The sequence below is a fragment of the Carcharodon carcharias genome, chromosome 16 (genome assembly GCF_017639515.1).
Source record: "Carcharodon carcharias isolate sCarCar2 chromosome 16, sCarCar2.pri, whole genome shotgun sequence".
In the NCBI taxonomy this organism is placed as follows: Eukaryota; Metazoa; Chordata; class Chondrichthyes; order Lamniformes; family Lamnidae; genus Carcharodon; species Carcharodon carcharias.
In genome coordinates, this window is record NC_054482.1 from 113,423,354 (window position 1) to 113,443,230 (window position 19,877).

The following is a 19,877-nucleotide window of genomic DNA, read 5'->3' on the forward strand; positions in this document are numbered from 1 at the left end:
GTGCTCGATGGATCTCTCAGGCAATCAGGGGATTTGGGGTTGGGTGGGAGAGGGGAGTTGAGGCAGAAGATCAGCCATGATCAAATTGAATAGCGGAGCAATCTCAATGGGCTGTATGGTCTACTCCTCCTATTTCTTATGTCTTTGCAGACCTCCACTTCTAGACCCTCAGCGCCTGAGATTTAAAATTCTCAATATCATCGGGAAAAATCAGTAGAAGCTTCTCATCTTAGACTCATCAGGACAGACTCAAGAATGCCAAATTTGAAAGGGAGCAACCATTTGTACTGCATGAGAAAAGGGTGCTGATTGGTTGGCAAGTTGGCTCTGGATGAGGCATTGCCATAGAGAATGTACCAGGGAACTATTGCCCCACCCCCCCCCTTGCTTTTTAATTCATAAAAAGGAGCGATGCTTGGACATGTTCCTTTTGCCTGCAAAGGAACCCTCTTCTCATGTGGTATAAATTGTTGCTTCCTTTGAAATTTGGCATTTTTGCATCTGTCCTAATGAGTGCAAGACGAAAAGCTTCGACAGATTGCCTCTTTTTTTCAGCAATACTCAAGTTTTGTACTTCCAAGCTACTATTCTCAATATCATGTCCATAACCTCGTCATGGCCTCGCACCTTCTCGGTACCTTCCTTCAGCCTCAGAACTCCCCCGTTGAGCTCTTGATGTCTCTGACTTGGACCTCCTCTCCAATCTCCCTCACCCCTTTTTTTTTATTTACCCAACCATTCATGGCTATGTCTTTAGCAGCCTGGATCCCACAATCCTGGGCTTTCCTCTCGAGTCTTGGCCCCACCTCTATCCTCCTTTTTAAGACTCTGGGCGGGACTCCCGGTCCCGCTGAAGGACAGCGGCCTTTTGGCTGGGCTGCCAAGTCTCTTGCGGTGGGACGGGACCGGAAAATCCCGGCCCCTGCTTAAAATCAACCTTGTTGAACAAGTTTTTGTGCTTCCTTCCTAATACTTGCTCTCTTGGCTTGGTGTCGATTTGATTTTTAATTCTTGCACTTTGAGAAGCAGTTTGGTTTGTTATTCTGTGTTGAAGGCGCCACATAAATATAAATAGTTGATTATAACGTTACCCTTTTCTGGCCCTTGTCTGGGAGTTCACACTTGGAAGAGATGCCCAAGTAGGGTCGGACAGGAAGGGAACTTGTTTTACGTGGTGTGGTGAGGACAGTTACTAGATTACTAGGCAAATATTAATTTCTGACTGTAGGTCACAAGACACTAGCCTCAAGTGATTGGCTTTTTCTTCAACCCTTTTACACTTTAAAATGTAACAGGAGAGGATGAATCAGGAATGGATAAACAGGCCATTTAAAAAAAAATCAAACATTAGGCTTTATTTCTCGAAGGTTAGAATTGTGGAACTCGCTACCCTAGGGAGTGGTTGAAGTGAACAGTATAGATATACTTATGGGGAACTAGACAAGCACGTGAGGGAGAAGAGAAGAGAGGGTTACGATGGTAGATTTAGATGAGAAAAGATGAGAAGAGGCTTGAGTGGAGCATAAACACCGGTATGGACTAGATGGGCCGAATGGCCGCTGTCTGTGTCATATGTGTATCTCCTGTGTAATATCCTATTTAATTCGATGTGAAGTGTGTTTTCAAAACTTTCTATGTTACTTAAATTAAAAACGTTAATGGGTATCAAGAGCAGAGAAATTGGGATTGAGTTCATATCCCCAGTGTGGGGCTGGCATCATCACAGTGGGCTGAATGGCCACCTTGTGTTTCTCAGGTTCTGTAATGCTTACCACTACTCAAGTTTGATGTACGGGGCAGGATATTGACCCAGATACAGGCGTGGGAATGGAAGAGGGCATGCATGAAATTTTCTGACACCAGCTAGCATGTTGGTTACTGATCACTTGCTGTTGGCTCCTGGCTGTTTTCCTGGAGGTCAGATTGAGCGAGGACTGGCCTTGGAAGCGTTGGGGAACCTGTTAAGTCAATTAAAGGTTTCATGGTCACCATAGCTTTCAAATCCAGATTCATGAATTGAATTTAAATTCTACTTGTTGCTGTGGAGGGATTTGAACCCTGGGCCTTCAGGATTACTAGTCCAGTGACATTAACACTACACCACCGTCTCCCAATGGAGGAAATACATTTGCGCACAGGAGGAGACACTAAGCTAGTACAAAGGATTTTATTAATCATTTGGCCCTCACCTTTTATGAACGTAAGTGAATTTTTGCAGTTGGGTGATGTGCCTTGTTTTATTTGTGGGTCACCTTGTATTTAAGTATGTATATTGTGAATATTTGACCTTTCTATATGAATGTACGTAAGTGCATTGTGATGTCTCAGAGGAAGGGTCATCGACCTGAAACGTTAACTTTGTTCCTCTCTCCACAGATGCTGTCAGACCTGCTGAGCTTTTCCAGCACTTTCTGTTTTTACTTGCAGTATTTTGCTTTTGGATTGTGGGCTTTTGCTTTCCATTGGCTTTATGAACAAAAACTCAAGTGACTTCTTTTCCAATATATCAACCTTTACAATACAGCTTTTCTTTAAAGAAAGTTCTCTCTTTCCGAGGTGCGGTGGTAAGTAACCAAACCCAGCAGTTTCACAAGTCATAGGATCATCGAGTCATTGGGCACAGAAATAGGTCATATAACTCTAAGCTAGAGATCGTAAAGCTAGCGATTTACAATTAAATCTCATTATAAGGTGGTGTCTCTAGGTAGGACTCTTGCCTCTGAGTTGGAAGATTGTAGGTTTAAGTTCCCACTCCAGAGACCTGAACACATAATTCAGGCTGGTGTAACATTGAAGCGCTGAGGGAGTGCTGCCAAGTCGGAAGTGCCCTCTTACAGATGAATTGTTAAACAGAACAAAAACAGAATTACCTGGAAAAACTCAGCAGGTCTGGCAGCATCAGAAGAGAAGAAAAGAGTTGACGTTTCAAGTCCTCATGACCCTTCAACAGAACAACAGTTCTGTTGAAGGGTCATGAGGACTCGAAACGTCAACTCTTTTCTTCTCCGCCGATGCTGCCAGACCTGCTGAGTTTTTCCAGGTAATTCTGTTTTTGTTTTGGATTTCCAGCATCCGCAGTTTTTTTGTTTTTATCTCTGTGTTAAACTGAGACCCTGTCTTCCCTTTCAAGTGGACGCATAAGATCCCAGAGCATTATTTCAAACAAGAGCAGGGAAGTTATCCCTGGTAAAAGCAAAATACTGCGGATGCTGGAAATCTGAAATCTGAACAGAAAATGCTGGAAGAACTCAGCAGGCTTGACGGCATCTGTGGAGAGAGAAACAGAGTTAACATTTTGAGTCCGTATGACTGCTTCAGAGCTAAAAAAAACTCCATTTCTCTCTCCACAGATGCTGCCAGACCTACTGAGTTTTTCCAGCACTTTCTGTTTTTATTTGAATTATCCCCAGTGCCCTGCTCAACACTTATCTCTCAACCAATGTCACTTTTAAAAAAAAAAAAGATCGACATTATCTGGCTGTGCTCCTTACATAATAGTGACTGCTTCAAAATTTGGCTTCAGAGTGCTTTGGGACAGTGCTCTAGCTCTGTTTTCATGAAAGGCGTGAAACAACTGCTTGGCTTTTGTTCCTTCTACTTAAAGCGATGCACAGTCTGTGCGAGTTGGTTTGAAAATCACGAGCACCCGCAGGTGAAATGAGCTGAGACTGTTTAGAATTAGAGGGAATCTGTCTTCAGGGATTTTCACTGCTTCCTTACCTTTGTGGATCTCGTGCTTTGTTTGCAGGGATATGCGAGGACTCGGAAAGAGAAAACAATTGAAGCGAATGCCTCGTTAATTAACCCGCCGGCAGCTGCAACCTCTCCAGACAGCGAGTGTATGGAACCAGAACTGAAAGAAATTGAAGAATGGAGAAATCCAGGTTTGAGTCTTTAGTCTGTGTGATTTCTTTTTAAGTAAGGATTTGAACGGAGATTGGCTGGAATTACAAATCTGATAGTTCTCTCGCTTCTATCATGTATTCAAACCCTGCTTCCCTAATAAAAACCTCAGCATTTAATCTAGGCTGACACCTCAGTGCAGTACTGAGAGAGTGCTGCATTGTTGGGAATGCAATCTTTCAGACAAGATAATAAACCGTGACCCATGCTGCTTGTTTAACTAGACTTAAAAGATCCCACTAAAAAAGGGCAGTGGGTCCTTCCAGTGTCCTGGCTAAACTTCCTCACTCAGTTAACACCACCAAAAGCAGATGAACTGATGGTTCATTGCTTTGCTGTTTGTCAATGTTGCCGCTCCCAAGTTAGCTGCCACACTTACTTACTCCCACCTTCCTCCTGGCCAAGCGTTGGACTTGCATCTTTCTCTAGTTTCACTTCTTGTGCCCTGCCCAAGCTTATCTTATCCATGAGAACCACCTCCTGCTCCCGCAGTCCTATTCCCACTAAACTGCTGATCACCCAACTCCCCCCTCTTGGAATAAAAACAAAAAACTGCGGATGCTGGAAATCCGAAACAAAAACAGAATTACCTGGAAAAACTCAGCAGGTCTGGCAGCGTCAGCGGAGAAAAGAGTCGACGTGTCAAGTCCTCATGACCCTTCCACAGAACTGAGTGAATCTTAGGAAAGGGGTGAAACATAAGCTGGTTTAAGGTGGGGGGGGTGTTGGGGGGGAGAGAAGTTGGGGGGCTGGGGTGGTTGTAGGGACAAGCAAGCAGTGATAGGAGTAGATAATCAAAAGATATCACAGACAAAAGAACACAGAGGTGTTGATTTTGGTGATATTATCTAAACGAATGTGCTAATTAAGAATGGATGGTAGGGCACTCAAGGTATAGCTCTAGTGGGGGTGGGGTGGAAAGACTAGCAGGGCATAAAAGATTTTAAAATAATGGAAATAGGTGGGAAAAGAAAAATCTATATAAATTATTGGAAAAAACAAAAGGAAGGGGGAAGAAACAGAAAGGGGGTGGGGATGGAGGAGGGAGTTCAAGATCTAAAGTTGTTGAATTCAATATTCAGTCTGGAAGGCTGTAAAGTGCCTAGTCGGAAGATGAGGTGTTGTTCCTCCAGTTTGAGTTGGGCTTCACTGGAACAATGCAGCAAGCCAAGGACAGACATGTGGGCAAGAGAGCAGGGTGGAGTGTTAAAATGGCAAGCGACAGGGAGGTTTGGGTCATTCTTGCGGACAGACTGCAGGTGTTCTGCAAAGCGGTCGCCCAGTTTACGTTAGGTCTCTCCAACGTAGAGGAGACAGCATTAGGAGCAACGAATACAGTAGACTAAGTTGGGGGAAATGCAAGTGAACTGCTGCTTCACTTGAAAGGAGTGTTTGGGCCTTGGACGGTGAGGAGAGAGGAAGTGAAGGGGCAGGTGTTGCACCTTTTGCGTGGGCATGGGGAGGTTCCATAGGTGGGGGCTGAGGAGTAGGGTGTAGGGGGTAGGGGTAGGGGTCCCCCTTCCTGGCCCCCATGTTAGCCAATATTGTTCACAGTTCTCTCTTTTTCAGGTGTTGTCCCTCCCTCCTTTAAATCTGTCATCATCACCCTTCTCAAAGAAATGAACTCTTGATGCAAATGTCTTTGCAAACTACAGTCCCACTTTCAACCTCGGTTTCCTCTCCAAACCCACACTCAGAGTCATTTACAGTGCGGGAGGAGGCATTCGGCCCATTGAGTCGATGCCAGCTCTCCACGGAGTAATCCAGTCAGTCCTATTTGCCTGCTCTACAACTACAGCCCTGCAAATTTATTTCCTTCAAGTGCCTATCCAATTCCCTTTTAAAATCATTGATTGGTTCTGCTTCCACCACCCTCAGGTGCAGCAAATTCCAGGTTGTTACCACTCACATTCCTCCTGCATCCCTTGCCCAAAATCTTAAATTGTGTCCCCTCGCCCTTGTACCATCAGCGAATGGGAAGAGTTTTTCCTTATCTAAACCTGTCATAATTTTGTAGTCCTCTATCAAATCTTCCCTCAATCTCCTTTACTTCAAGGAGAACAACCCCAGCTTCTCCAACATAACCTTATATTTAGATCCCCTCATCCCTGGAACCATTCTGTTAATCTCCTCTGCGTCCTCTCAAGGACCCTCACACCCTTCCTAAAGTGTGGTGACCAGAACGGAACTCAATGTCTGTATTTATGATGTCCAAGATCCCAAATGCTTTGCCAACCACTCTCTTAGTATGTCCTGCCGCCTTCATAGGTCTGTGCATGTGCACCGCCAGTCCCTGCTGACTCTTTAGAGTGGTGTCGTTAAGTCTGTTTTGCCTCTCCCTATCCCTCCTGCCAAAATGCATCAGCTCACACTTCCCTGTATTAATTTCCACCTGCCACTTGTCTGCCCTTTCTGCAGGCCTGTCTGGGCCCTGTTGCAGTTGATTGGTATCGTCCTCCCTTCCAAGCTTGGTATCACGGGCAAAGTTTGAAATTTTACTCCCACATTCCAAGATCCAAGTCATTTATATATAGCCGGCCTCCTCAGCTGGTTCCGTTTTTACCTATCAAACCAGAGCCAGGGAATCTCCTGCAATGCTTTTTTCTTCCTGCCCCCATCCCCTTACCTCTGGTGCCCCCCCAGGATCTATCCTTGGCCCCCTGCAATTTCTCATCCATGTTGACATCACCTAAAAGCATAGCTGTAGTTTTCACACGGATGCTGATGACCGCCCCCAGCTCTACCTCATCACCACCTCTGCTAAGTTATCAGGCTGCTTCCTAAGAGCACTGTGGGTGTTCCCACACCCCACTGGCTGCAGCAGCTCAACTCACTACCACAAGGGCAATTAGGCATGGGCAACAAAGGCCGGCCTAGCCAACAACACTCACATTCTATGAATGAATATTAAAAAAAAATCCACTTCTGGATGAGCAGAAATTCCACCCCCCCCCCCCCTCCGTTAAATGTTGGGAAGACTGAAGCCGTTGTTTTCAGCCCCTCCTCCAAACTCTGTTCCTCTCCCTGGCAACAGTCTGAGATTAAACCAGCCTGTTCACAAACTTGCTGTCACATTTGACCCTGAGATGAGTTTCTAGCTCCTATTCGTGCCATCACTATGACTGCCTGTTTCTTCCATAACATCACCCAACTCCATCCCTGTCTCATCTCATCTGTGGCTGAAACCCTCACTCATGCCTTTGTTACCTCCAGACTCAACTGGCCTCCCACATTTTATCCTCTGTAAAGTCAAGGTCATCCAAAACTCTGCTTCCTGTGCCTTAATTTGTCTCAAATTTGTCTTAATTAGTCCTGTTCCCCTATCACACTTATGCTCGCTGACCTATGTAGACTCCAAGTCAAGCAACGTCTTAATTTTAAAATTCTCATCCTTTTCAAATCCCTCCATGACCTCACCCCTCTCTACCCCTGTAGTTGCCTCTGGCCCCACAACCCTCCGAGATATCTGTACTCATCCAATTCTAGCCTCATGAGCATTTTAAGGCCTCCAATTAAGTCCTCCACCATTGGAGGCCATGTCTTTAGTTGCCTAGGTGCCAAGCTCTGAAACTCCCTTCCTACACCTTGCTTCCTCACTTTGCTCCTTTAAGCCACTCCTTAAAATCTAGCCCAAGATTTTGGTCATCTCACTTAATATCTCTTCATGTGGCATGGTGTCATACTTTGTCGTCTAATGCTCCTTCGAAGTGCCTTGGGGAATTTTATTCTCTTAAAGGCGCCAGATATATATAAGTTATTGTTTTAATAATGACCTAACATGTCCCAGAACACCAATCAGTTGTAAAGAGCATTAGGATTTTAAAAATTCATTCATGGGATGTGGGCGCCGCTGGCTGGGCCCAGCATTTATTACCCATCCCTAATTGCCCCTTGAGAAGGTGGTGGTGAGCTGCCTTCTTGAGCCGCTGCAGTCCCATGTGGTGTAGGTACACCCACAGCGCTGTTAGGGAGGGAGTTCCAGGATTTTGACCCAGCGACAGTGAAGGAACGGCCGATATATTTCCAAGTCAGGATGGTGAGTGAGGATAAGACAAGATGTGATGTAAACTCCAGTTCGTTCTTTCTTTCCTAATGCCCTATTGAGGAGAGATCCTTTCAACATGTGGCACAACAGGGCCAGTGAGTGATTGTGCTTAACACTGGTGACTGTGTGATGCAGTGGGTTAAGAACTGCCCATTCAGCCCTTTAATTGAATGGAGCCCGGACTGACAATGTGGCCCTAATGTAGTCTGCAACAGTCCTACTTGAAATAGCTTTTGCCCCAGGGGTCTGAGCTTTATACTGATTGATGATCAATTGATCAGAGAGGCCCATGAGCTCAGTTTGTGTGGGACATCAAACGTATTGCACCGGCACAGTAGGCTTTCCCTTTTTTGTGCGTATCTCTGTGCTGTACCAATATGAGAATTGGAATGGAAACTTCCTTTTGCCAGCCTTTGGAATCCTTCACAGAGAGGGAGTGTTTGCTTTCACACTCTGGATCTGATTACATCCACCCACTCCACTCTAATAGGTTGGAGCCCAGGTCTTGCCTGTCGGACGACTGCTCAGGACAGCGACACATGGAAAGGTCATTCCTTTGAAGCCAGGAGATTGGGTGGGGGTGGGGGTTGGGGAGGGGGGTGGGGGGGTGGGGGGGTGTTGGGGAGGGGGCGGGGGCGGGGGCACAGAGGGGGGTTGTGCTCCAAACTCACTGAGGGGAATTCGAAGCAAACCTTTCATTACTAAGTAAACAGATGATTATCGCCGCTTTTGATTTACCTCTTTCCTGCCAGGGTTATTTAGGGAAGTGAATTTTAAAAAAGCGTGCTGTCAGAAATTCGGCCGTTCAGTTCAGTGTCTGGAATGTGGAGAATCCAATGATCTGTGATTGATTTTTTGGCCGGGACTCTAGAAGCAGTCCGAGCAGTATCTGTTATCACAGCCCTTTCACTCCAAGTTCCAATACAAACCTGGGCCAATAGGATCAAAGCTCTTGTCTCTTGCTGGCTGCAAAAAGCCCTGTGTGGAATGAGTTTTGACGGATCCCTAGTGGGTGAGTCTTTCAGGCACAGAATAACCCAAAACTTAGCCAAATTGGTCAATTTATCCCAATTCCCAATGGTGGCTGGTATGGTAAATGTTGGGGGGGGGAATAGCTCTTTGAGGCGATGGGCTGGGGTGGAAGGGGAAAGCTTTGCTTTACATCTGGCTCCTGCTGCGTTTAATCTTGGAATACTTGATGTGCACTTTGTAAGGGAGGGCAAGTGATCTATTCGCCAATACCGACGTCGGCTTACCTTTGTGAACATTACAAGTGACAGGAGAATGAGAATCATATCCTAGAAAGAGTGCAGCACAGAAGGAGGCCATTTGGCCCATTGTGCAAAAGCACCTCGGCTAATACTATTCCCCCGCCTCTTCCCTGTAGCCTTGCAATGTTCTTTTCCTTCAAGTAACCAAATCCTTTTTGACAGCCTCGATTGAACCTGCCTCCACCCCACACTGAGGCAGCGTATTCCTTGGGAAGCATTAGGAAAGAAAGAAAGAACGAACCGGAGTTTACATCACGCCTCGCCTTATCCTCACACACCATCCTGAATTTCTACTTGTGTTGCTGTTGGTTCCTTTTCCATTCACCTTACATTGGCGGCCTCTAATTCTCGGTTCTTCCGCCAATGGGAACGGTTTCTCCCTCTCCACTCCGTCTGGACCTCTCTCATTTTTGAGCACCTCTATCAAATTTCCTCTCGACCTTCCCTTCCACCAGGGTGAACAACCCCAGTTTCTTCAATCTACCCATGCGACTGAAGTCTTTCATCCTTGGAACCCTTCTTGTCAACCTCTTGTAAATCTTTTACCAATTAAAGGTTGATCGACCAGAGGTTCAGTTTCCTTAACAATTAGACTTGAATCTAAAGGGAGGGAGCAGCAGAGAAGTAAGACATCATAGGTGAAATGGGAGATGGTGGCTTGGTGGTGATGTCATTGGGCTAGTAATCCAGAAGCCCTAGCTAATACTCTGGGGACCAGCACTGTGGGTGTACCTGCACCACATGGACTGCAGCAGTTCAAGAAGGTGGCTGTCCATCACCACTTCAAAGGTGATTGGGGATGGGCAATAAATGCTGGCCTAGCTAGTGACGCCCCAAATGCCATAAAAGAATAAAAGAAATGTGGGTCCAATTTACACCACAGAATCTGGTTGAGTTTGAATTCAATTACTAGATTTGAAACTAGTTTTCATCAATGGTCGTTAAAAAAAACCCCATCTGGTTGACTAATGTCCTTTAGGGAAGGAAATCTGCCGTCCTTACCCAGTCTGGCATACATGTGACTCCAGACCCATAACAATGTGGTTGACTCTTAACTGCCCTCTGAAATGGCCTAGCAAGCCACTCAGTTCAAGGGTAATTAGGCAACAAATGCTGGCATTGCCAGTGATGGCCACATCTCATGAAAGAATAAATTTTAAAAACACGGTTTACTATACCTCCTTATTAAACAACATATGATTGTTTGCCAAGGATAATACTTCTGGAGATCCATTAGTGCAGGGGTATTCATGTATCGTGTCTTTGTGTGCTGTGTAAGTGCATGCCACACTGCACAAGGTTTGAATAGAATCATAGAAAGTTCACTGCGCAGTAGGAGGCCACTTGGCCCATCATGTCTTTCCTGGCCGACCAACCGAGCCACCCGGGCTAATCCCACTCTCTGGCATTTTGGTCCGTAGCCCTGCAGGTTACAGCACTTCAGATGCACATCCAGGTACCTTTTTCAAGAGATGAGGTTTGCTGCCTATCCCACCCTTTCAGGCAGTGAGTTCTAGACCCCATCCGTCCTCTGGGTGAATTTCTTTTTTTTTTCTCATCTCCCCTTAGAGCTCCCTTAATTATATCTCGCGCTACAATGCCAGTAGATCCCGGTTTTCTGATTATCCAAGCTTGTCCAAGTCCCCAGGCCAGTAAAATTGAACGGGCAAACCAGTGAATAATAAGCACACACAACGTCGAGTGGGCCTCCAGAATTGACTCGCTAGCTTAGACTTATCTCTGCTGCTGCCTGTATACGGAGAGGTAGGAAAGATAGCACTCTTTGTGTGGAAATATTAACATTTTTCCAGCCACCAAAGTCTTAAAAGCAAGGATTGACGTTTTACTGATTCAGGCGAAACCAGGTCAATTCGTTACTACTTTTCAGTTCTGGACTATTAATGGTAGAATCTGGACATTATACCGTCAGCTGCAGGAAATATACTTGCTCCGTATTTTTGTGAAAACTCTCAGACACACTTATAAGACACTAGTTAGGCCTCATCTGGAGTCCTGCGTCCAGTTCTGGACACCATACTTGAGGAAGGATGTGAAGGCATTGGAGAGAGTGCAGAGGAGATTCACAAGAATGATTCCAGGGATGAAGAACTGTAGCTACGAGGATAGATTGGAGAGGTTGGAACTGTTTTCTATGGAAAAAAGAAGGCTGAAAGGAGACTTGATAAAAGTATTCAAGATCCTGAGGGGTATAGACATGGTAAATAGTGAGAAACTGTCCCCACTCAGAGCATCAGGAACTAGAGGACCCAGATTCAAAATCATTGGCAAAGAGTAAATGTGGTGTGAGGAAAAAATTTTTCACCCAGAGTTGGGTTCTGGAGCAAGCTTCCTGAGAGAGTGGTGGAGACAGGATCGATCGAGGTATTCAACAGGGAATCGGATTGCTACCTGAACAGAGAATATGCCAGGTAACGGGGATAAGGCAGGGGAGTGGGACCAGTTGAAATACTCCCCCAGAGAGCCAGTACAGTCTGGATGGACTGAAATGGCCTCCTTCTGCACTGTAAAGATTCTGTGATTGTATTTTGGGTTAATTTTCTCTGTTTAGAAATCTTGCAGTCTGTCCTTTTTTATGTTTTATATGGCTGCAAATGGATTTCTTGCATGTTCATATGAGGTTTCAAACATGGTAAAGGTTAATTGATCAAATAGTTCAGGGTGGGGATTGTACATGGGAACGTCACAACCTGCAAGTCCCCCTCCAAGCCACTCACCATCCTGACTTGGAAATATATCGGCCATTCCTTCACTGTCGCTGAGTCAAAATCCTGGAACTCCCTACACCACATGGACTGCAGCAGTTCAAGAAGGCAGCTCACCACCACCTTCTCAAGGGCAATCAGGGATGCTGAAATAGCCAGTGACACCCACATCCCAAGAATGAATAAAATAAATAAACGCAGCAAATTTATTAACAGTTGGAGAACGATCTTGTGAAAACGCATCTCCTCTTCTGCTCTCTGTACAGTAGATGGCGCCCAGTATATACGTTGAGAGCCTTGGCAGCAATGATTCAGGCACAAAATATGGTGTGTGGAGCAAGTACACGAACAAAAGAAAGCAAGTGTGGAAGTAATACTGAACAGGGAAGAACATTAATGAAAAGAGAAAAGGACAGTAGCCAGAAAAACTGGGCAAGAAAAGGACAAAATCAGGTCGCAGCGAAATTTTAGGGAATTGGGAAGGGAATCTGAAGGATACACGCGGTAACTGGCAGAATGCTGTCATGAGAGGAATGTGAAAAACCGCGATAAAGAGGGTGCATACACTACAGAAATAAAACCAACAAGAGGCTGATTTGGGACGGCAGTTAGCATCAACATGTGTTTTGACACAGACTTCATCCCACATGGTCTTTCCTTCCCCATCTTTCCCACTCCTTGTGTTTACATCTAGGCTCTGCATTCGTTCCTTCTCATTCTTCCTTCCTCTCTCTCTCTCTCTCTCTCTCTCTCTTTCTCATTATTTTTCTGCAGATACATATAAGGGAAAGCTCAATAAACAAGACGAGGGAGAAAGGATTAGAAGGTTCGTCGACAGGGTTAGGCAATGAAGTGTGGGAGGGGTCTCTGGTGATCTGTCGGGTTGAATGTCCGCTTTAAGTGCTGTAAATTTAATGCAATGCTTGAGCGTACCTGATTACAAGCACCAATTGTATTTTACACAGCGCATTTAACATCATAAAATGTCCCAAAGCTGGCTCAGAGAGCAAAATTTGATAGTCACATAAAGACCTGGCTAAAAAGCAAGGTTTTCAGAAACGCCTTAAAGAAGCGCAGAGAGGCACAGGAGGTCCCAGAGTGAATTCCAGAGCATTGCACATAGGCAGCAAGGCCACCACTCAGTATGTTGCTGGGCTGGGAGCCAACGTATGTCAGCGAGCACATGGGTGATGGGTAAATGGGACTTTGGGCAAATTAGGATTCAGGCAGCAGAGTTTTGGGTGAACTGAAGATTATGTAGGCCGCAAAGTGTTCTTAACTTTGTAAAATTTACACAGATTTGGAGCAGGATGCCTGTGAGACTGAGTCAGTGGAGCTCGCTTCCAAACAGAACAACTGCAAGAATAATAAAGCTTCCGATTATACACATCCTACTGAGTCAGTAAGTAATATATGCAGCCTTGGGAATTGTGGAATGATGGCTTGTTAGTTTTCTTGGAACTGTATGGGTCAGAAAACACCAGTTCATGGAATCACAGAACAATGAAGCACAGAAGGAGGTCATTTGGCCTATCAGCCCTGTGCTGGCTCTTCAAACTATCTGTCCAATTAGTCCCACTTTCCTATTTTTTTTCTCCTTAGCCCTGTAAATCATTCCTCTTCCAGTATTTATTCAATTCCCTTTTTGAAAGTTACCGTTGAATCTGTTTCCTTTAATTTATCAAGCGGTGCCTTCTGGTTCACAGCAACTTGTTACGTAAAAGCTTTTATCTCTGCCCACTGATTATTGACTCTTCAGCCAATGGGAATAGTTTTTCCTTGGATAGAGTACTAAGTTTACTGAACTTGCATTTTGCCCTACTAGCCTGTTGTACTTTGAAGCAGTTTTCTATCTTGCCATATTTGAACCGTTTAATTTTTAAAAATTCTTTCATGGGATGTGGACATCACTGGCAAGGCCAGCATTTGCTGCCCATTCCTGATTGCCCCTGAACTGACCTTGTTCGGCCATTTCAGACTCAATCACGTTGCTGTGGGTCTGGAGTCACATGTAGGCCAGACCAGGTGAGGGTGGCAGATTTCCTTCCCTAAAGTGAACCAGATGGGTTTTTATGGCAAACATGGTCACCATTACTGAGACTAGCTTTATATTCCAGATTTATTAACTGAATTCAGATTTCACCAGCTGCTTTGGTGGGATTTGAACCCATGCCCCCAGAGCATTAGCCTGGATTACTAGTCCGGCAACATCACCACTATGCCATCATCTCCCCTAAATCGAATGCCACAATAAACTCTCTCTTAACCATTTTCTCTCTCAGGCAGGAATCTTCTCTAATTTTCCCATTCCCTTTCCTCTTTGTGCTTGCAGTCAGTATTCTTGAATTGTGACACGTATAAGAAGTCTCGTGGCATGAATGGTCACACCCAAGATGTGTCGGGACACCCAACAGGTAGGAACTGTCTCCCTGGATAAATTCGTCAGATAGGGAACGAGCATAAGGAATTAACTTTGTCTGGTGTGAATGCCTTGTCTGTCTCCAGGTAGCAGCATGTCACTGAAATTGGTGGAGCCCCAGTATTCATGACCAAGACTGAATAGACTGGGCCTCCAATCTGAGAGAAGGGTTAGGGCAGAGGTTTTTAAAATTGTGAAGGGATTCTCAATCGGGCACATGTGGCAAAGGGGTTTCCTCTTGTGAAAGAGACCAAAATTAGGGGCCATAAATATAAGCCGGACACTGATAAATCCAGAATGGAATTCAGGCAAAATCTTTCTTTTTACCCAGAGAGTGATGAGAATATCGTACTCACTACAATATGGAGCGGTTGAAGTGAATAGCATGGATGCATTTAAGGGGAAGCTAGATAAGGAAGGAAGGAAGAAGTAGAAGGTTATATTGCTAAGATTGGGTGAAGGTACATGTGGAACACAAACCAGAGGGGCTGAATGGCCCATTTCGCTGCTGAATATTCTGTAGCTTTGACCTGCACCTCAGCAGAGTCAGTCTTGCACCTTACTTCCTTGCACATGAGTATTGCAGATGGAATGAGGAGGTGTTACAGCAGATTCTTGCTCTGAGCCCTAAAGTTGGGAGTGAAGCCTTGACTGATGTTTGTTCCTGGGCTGGACTGTTCCTGTTTAGGTTGTTGGGCACTGTCCACAATAGAGGGAGAAGAGTGCAGATTAGAGAAAAGAGATGTCCTTACATCACTGCACCCTCAAATAGCTGAAATGCTCTTAACAGCGATGGTGACTTGGGAATGAATGGATTGTTTTGTATATGCTGGGGGGTTTTTTTAACTATGGATAAGAGGGAAAAAATAAATTTAAAGAAAAACTGAAATTTGGTAATCTTTTAAATGAGTTTATAGCTTACCACAGAATTCCAGCAAAATTTACACAAGAAGGACTTGTTAAATGGAGGGTCGGGTAGGGGGTGAAGAAGAGGGGTGGGAGCAGGTTCATGTGAAGTCTCAATACCGGCATAGACCTGTTGAGCTGAATGACTTGGTTGCTGAAGACTTCAAGCAACTTAATTGTATTTGAGTGCAGTTTGCAGATTGATGCAGCACACTAAAGAGAGCTTTACTGTGCTCCTAATTCATGCAATACCTGACTGAGGAAGGTGTACGTGATGCTGTCTCTAGATGCTAAACATGGTAGCAATTCTCCTAACCCTGTTCCTACCTCGATCTGATGGTAAGGCTGAATTAATTCGAGGTGGGGAAACGAGAAAAGGATGGCAGACTTTGTATTGCAACCTCTCCAGGCCGTGACTAGACCTGATCTGCCCATCCTCGTGTTATGGTTTTCCTCCTGTTGCTTAATTGAAACCTAACTGGATTGAAAGTTATGTCTGTCGGGGACAAGACCGCCATTGTCCAACTGTCTGGAAATTCACATTGCCATGCTGTCAGCTCTGAACCACTGCAACAATTTTGAGATTTTTACCTCTTTGGCCTGGGAGAGATTTTTAATTTGACTTGCGCTTTGCCTCTGATACGAAGTCAGACACTTGCTCTGCCTCCTTCAGGTACCATGCCATAGGAGGGCTTTGGCGACCGTGGACACCTATGGATCATGGAGGGACAGAGAGGGTAGGGACAGCGGGGAGGGAAGTATTGCAGTGGTTTACCCGTGGCCTTCTGCAGTATGGCTGACCAGGAAGCTCTCCTCACATCAGGCATGTTGGAAAGATTTACAGGCTGATAATCAACCTGTTTGGCCACATTATGAATGCACCTTCCTTGGCCATCAAGTCCTGGACTGGGACTTGAACCCAGGGCTTCTGGCCCAGAGGCAAGGACGCTACCCCCACTGCACCAAACGACCTTCAGGCACTTGTTAGAAATGGTTAATTCTCAGAGTCGCAGCAGCCGGGTCAATGTTCAGGATTGGTTTGTCTTGCTTTCGAAGAGGCTGCTTGGAGATGAGTCTGGAACAGTCGCACTGACAGATGGAGGTCTCACTTCGAAGATTACTGCTAGATAATCCCCAGCCAGCTAACTCAAAGTGGCCCAGGACCATCTCCTAGATGGGCAGCGCCACATAATGTGTAGATTTTTGACATGGCAAAGGAGTGATCAGAAACTGAATTGTAGTTGAAGCTGTCGCCTGGTTCATCCCAAAGCACAATACTGCAGCTGCTGGAAATCTGAAATAAAAATAGAAAATACTGGAAATACTCAGGTCAGACAGCAAGAGTGGAGAAAGAAACAGAGTTAATGTTTCAGGTCTATGACCTTTTAGATTCAGGAACATTAATTCTGTTTCTCTCCACAGATACTGTTTGACCTGCTGAGTGTTTTTTCTGTTTTTATTACTTGTTCATTCATAACATCATCTTCAGGTCCCTTCCTCTTTTGAGGTTGGATGTAATGTTACGACAGTCACTTCTACTGCAAGCACCCACATTTTTGTGACCATGTCCCATTGCTAACTATGGGATGATGCTCCGTAAGGCCCCATCCTTTTCTGAGGTCACAGGCCACAAGTCCACTTCATCAGGAGAGTGCCCTGGATGTATCACACACCTTGCTGGCATCCGCCTTCACAGCCATTGTCCTCTTCTTAGGATTATCTGCCTCGTCCATCGTTCCAGGCTTCTTCCTCCAGAGGGGTGATGTCACCCACGACTACAACAGGGGAAGCTGCCGATACCCTCACTTAATTTAGCAGATAAGGCGAGGTGCATGTCCTCCGGTGTGCACTACCAGCTGCTGGAGGTATAAGCAAGAGCTGAGGCGCAGTGGAACCCACCCTCCACCCCCCCCCCCAGTGAGCCTCACCCACATTCAGAACTGGAGTCATTGGCAGTGACTCAGAGGTACTAGTCTGGGGGCAAAGTCCCCTCTGCACCCGTTCATTCATGTACATCGTGTAAAGTAAAGTAGGTTCCAAGGGCCTTGTTTCTCAGCAGTGCTTTTTCAATTTCCCTCCCAAAAAAAAAGGAGCACTTTTTAAAATAAATTTGTACATGGAATGTGGGCATCACTGGCAATGCCCACATTTATTATCTTTACCTCTTGTGTTTGAGAAGGTGATGCTGAGCTGCCTTCTTGAACCACTCCAGTCCACAGTGGCGTTAGGGAAGGGAGTTCCAGGATCTTGACCCAGCGACAGTGAAGGAACGACGATATATTTCCAAGTCAGGATGGTCAGTGACTTGGAGGGGAACTTGCAGGTGATGGTGTTTCCATGTGTCTGCTGCCCTTGCCCATCTAGGTGGTTGAGGTTGCGGGTTTAGAAGGTGCTGTGGAAGAAGTCTTGTAGACGGTACACACTGCCGCCACTGTGTGCTGGTGGTGGTGGTGGGAATGAATGTTTTACGGTGGTGAGTGGGGCTGTTTTGTCCTCGATGGTGTCGAGCTTTTTGCTTCATCCAGACAAGTCGAGAGTATACCATCAAACTCCTGTCTTGTGCCTTGTGGTTTTCAGACAGGCTTTGAGATTCAAGGGGTGAGTTACTCGCCGCAGAATTCACAGAATTCGCCGCAGAATTCGCCGCAGAATTCACAGAATTCGCCGCAGAATTCACAGAATTCGCCGCAGAATTCACAGAATTTGCCGCAGAATTCACAGCTCCGACTTGCCCTTGTAGCCACAACATTTACGTGGCTGGTCCAGTTCAGTTTCTGACCAACATTGACCCCAAGATATTGATGGTAGGGAATTTAGCAATGGTAATATCATTGAGTATCGAGGGCGAGGTGGTTAGATCCTCTCTTAGTCGTTGCCTGCACTTGTGAATGTTCCTTGCCACTTATTAGTTTCAGGCTGAGTGTGGTCCTGTCTGCAAATAGCAAGATTTTGCTACGTGCAGGCATGGACTGCTTCATTACCTGAGGAGTTGCAGTGGTGCTGAACACTGCAGTCGTCAGCAAACATTGCCATAGGTCATTGATGGTTGGGCTCAGGACACCACCCTGAGGAACTCCCGCAATGATGTCCTGGGACTGAGCTGATTGGCCTCCAGCAACTGCAGCCATCTTCCTTTGTGCTCGATATGACTCCAATTGGTGTCTCTCAATTCTTGAGAAGAATCTTGAGGATTTTCTTGAAGAACGCAAGAAAATTACAATCACCAGGGAAGTGTTACTAAGCAAATTGTTGGAGCTGTGGGCTGACAAGTTTCTGGGCCCTGATGGACTTCATCTTAAAAGAAGTGCCGACTGAGATAGTTGATAAGTTGGTTTTAATTTTCCAAAATTCACTAGATTCTGGGAAGATTGCATTTAGATTGGAAAAAAGCGAATGTAATTCCTTTATTCAAAAAGAGAGGGAGACAGAAAGCGGGAAACTACAGGCCAGTTAGCTTAACATCTATCAAGGGAAAATGTCAGAAGCTATTATTCAACATGGTTTTGTCAAAGGAAAATCATGTTTAACCAATTTATTGGAGTTCATTGAAGATGTAACAAGTGCTGTGGATAAAGGGGAACCAGTGGATATATTCTACATAGATTTCCAGAAGGCATTTGATAAGGTGCCACATCAAAGATTGTTGTGGAAAATAAAAGGGGGTAACATATTGGCATGGATAGAAAATTGGCTAGCTAACGGGAAACATGCCTATGAGTAGGCATAAATGAGTAATTTTCGATTGACAGGATGTAACGAGTGGCGCGCCACAGGGATCAGTGCTGAGGCCTCAGCTTTTTACAACTCATGAAAATGACTTGGATGAAGGGACTGAAGGTATGGTGGCTAAATTTGCTTTGACAAAGATAGATAGGAAAGTAAGTTGCAAAGAGGACACAAGAAGGCTTTAAAAGGACACAGATAGATTAAGTGAGTGGGCAAAGATCTGGCAAATGGAGTATAATGTGGGCAAATGTGAATTTGCCCATTTTGGCAGGAAGAATAAAAAAGAAGCATCTTGTCTAAATGCTGAGATTGCAGAGCTCTGAGGTGCAGAGGGATCTGGGTGTCCTAGTACATGAATCTTAAAAGGTTAGTTAGCAGGTACAGCAAATAATTAGGAAAGCTAATAGAATGTTATCATTTATTGCGAGAGGAATTGAATACTGAAGAGAGCTTCTGCTTCAATTATACAGGGCACTTGTGAGACCACATCGGGAGTACTGTGTACTACATTGGTCTCCTTATTTAAGGAAGGATGTAAATGTGTTGGAAGCAGTTCAGCGAAGGTTTACTAGACGAATACCTGGAATGGGCGGGTTGTCTTATGAGAAAAGATTGGACAGGTTAGGCTTGTATCCACTGGAGTTTAGAAGAGTAAGAGGCGACTTAATTGAAACATATAAGATCCTGAGAGGTCTCTTGACAGGATGGATGTGGAGAGGATGTTCCCTCTTCTGGGAGAGTCTAGAGCTAGGGGTCACTGTTTAAAAATATGACAGATGAAAATTTTTTTCTGAGGATTTGAACCTTTGGAACTCTTCTCAAAAGGCGATGGAAGCAGAGTCTTTGAATATTTTAAGGCAGAGGCAGATAGGTTCTTGATTATC

General features: G+C 45.2%; 1 protein-coding gene across 2 annotated transcripts in view; it reads left to right on the forward strand.

Moving 5' to 3' along the window:
- Positions 1-19,877, forward strand: part of samd13 (sterile alpha motif domain containing 13) — a 99,631-nt gene that overhangs the window by 13,602 nt on the left and 66,152 nt on the right. For both annotated transcript variants that reach the window (XM_041208642.1, XM_041208643.1), the window contains exons 2-4: positions 3,749-3,884; positions 13,241-13,344; positions 14,275-14,356. In XM_041208642.1, the coding sequence (XP_041064576.1) occupies positions 3,749-3,884; positions 13,241-13,344; positions 14,275-14,356 (322 nt within the window). The remainder of the gene's footprint in view (positions 1-3,748; positions 3,885-13,240; positions 13,345-14,274; positions 14,357-19,877) is intronic.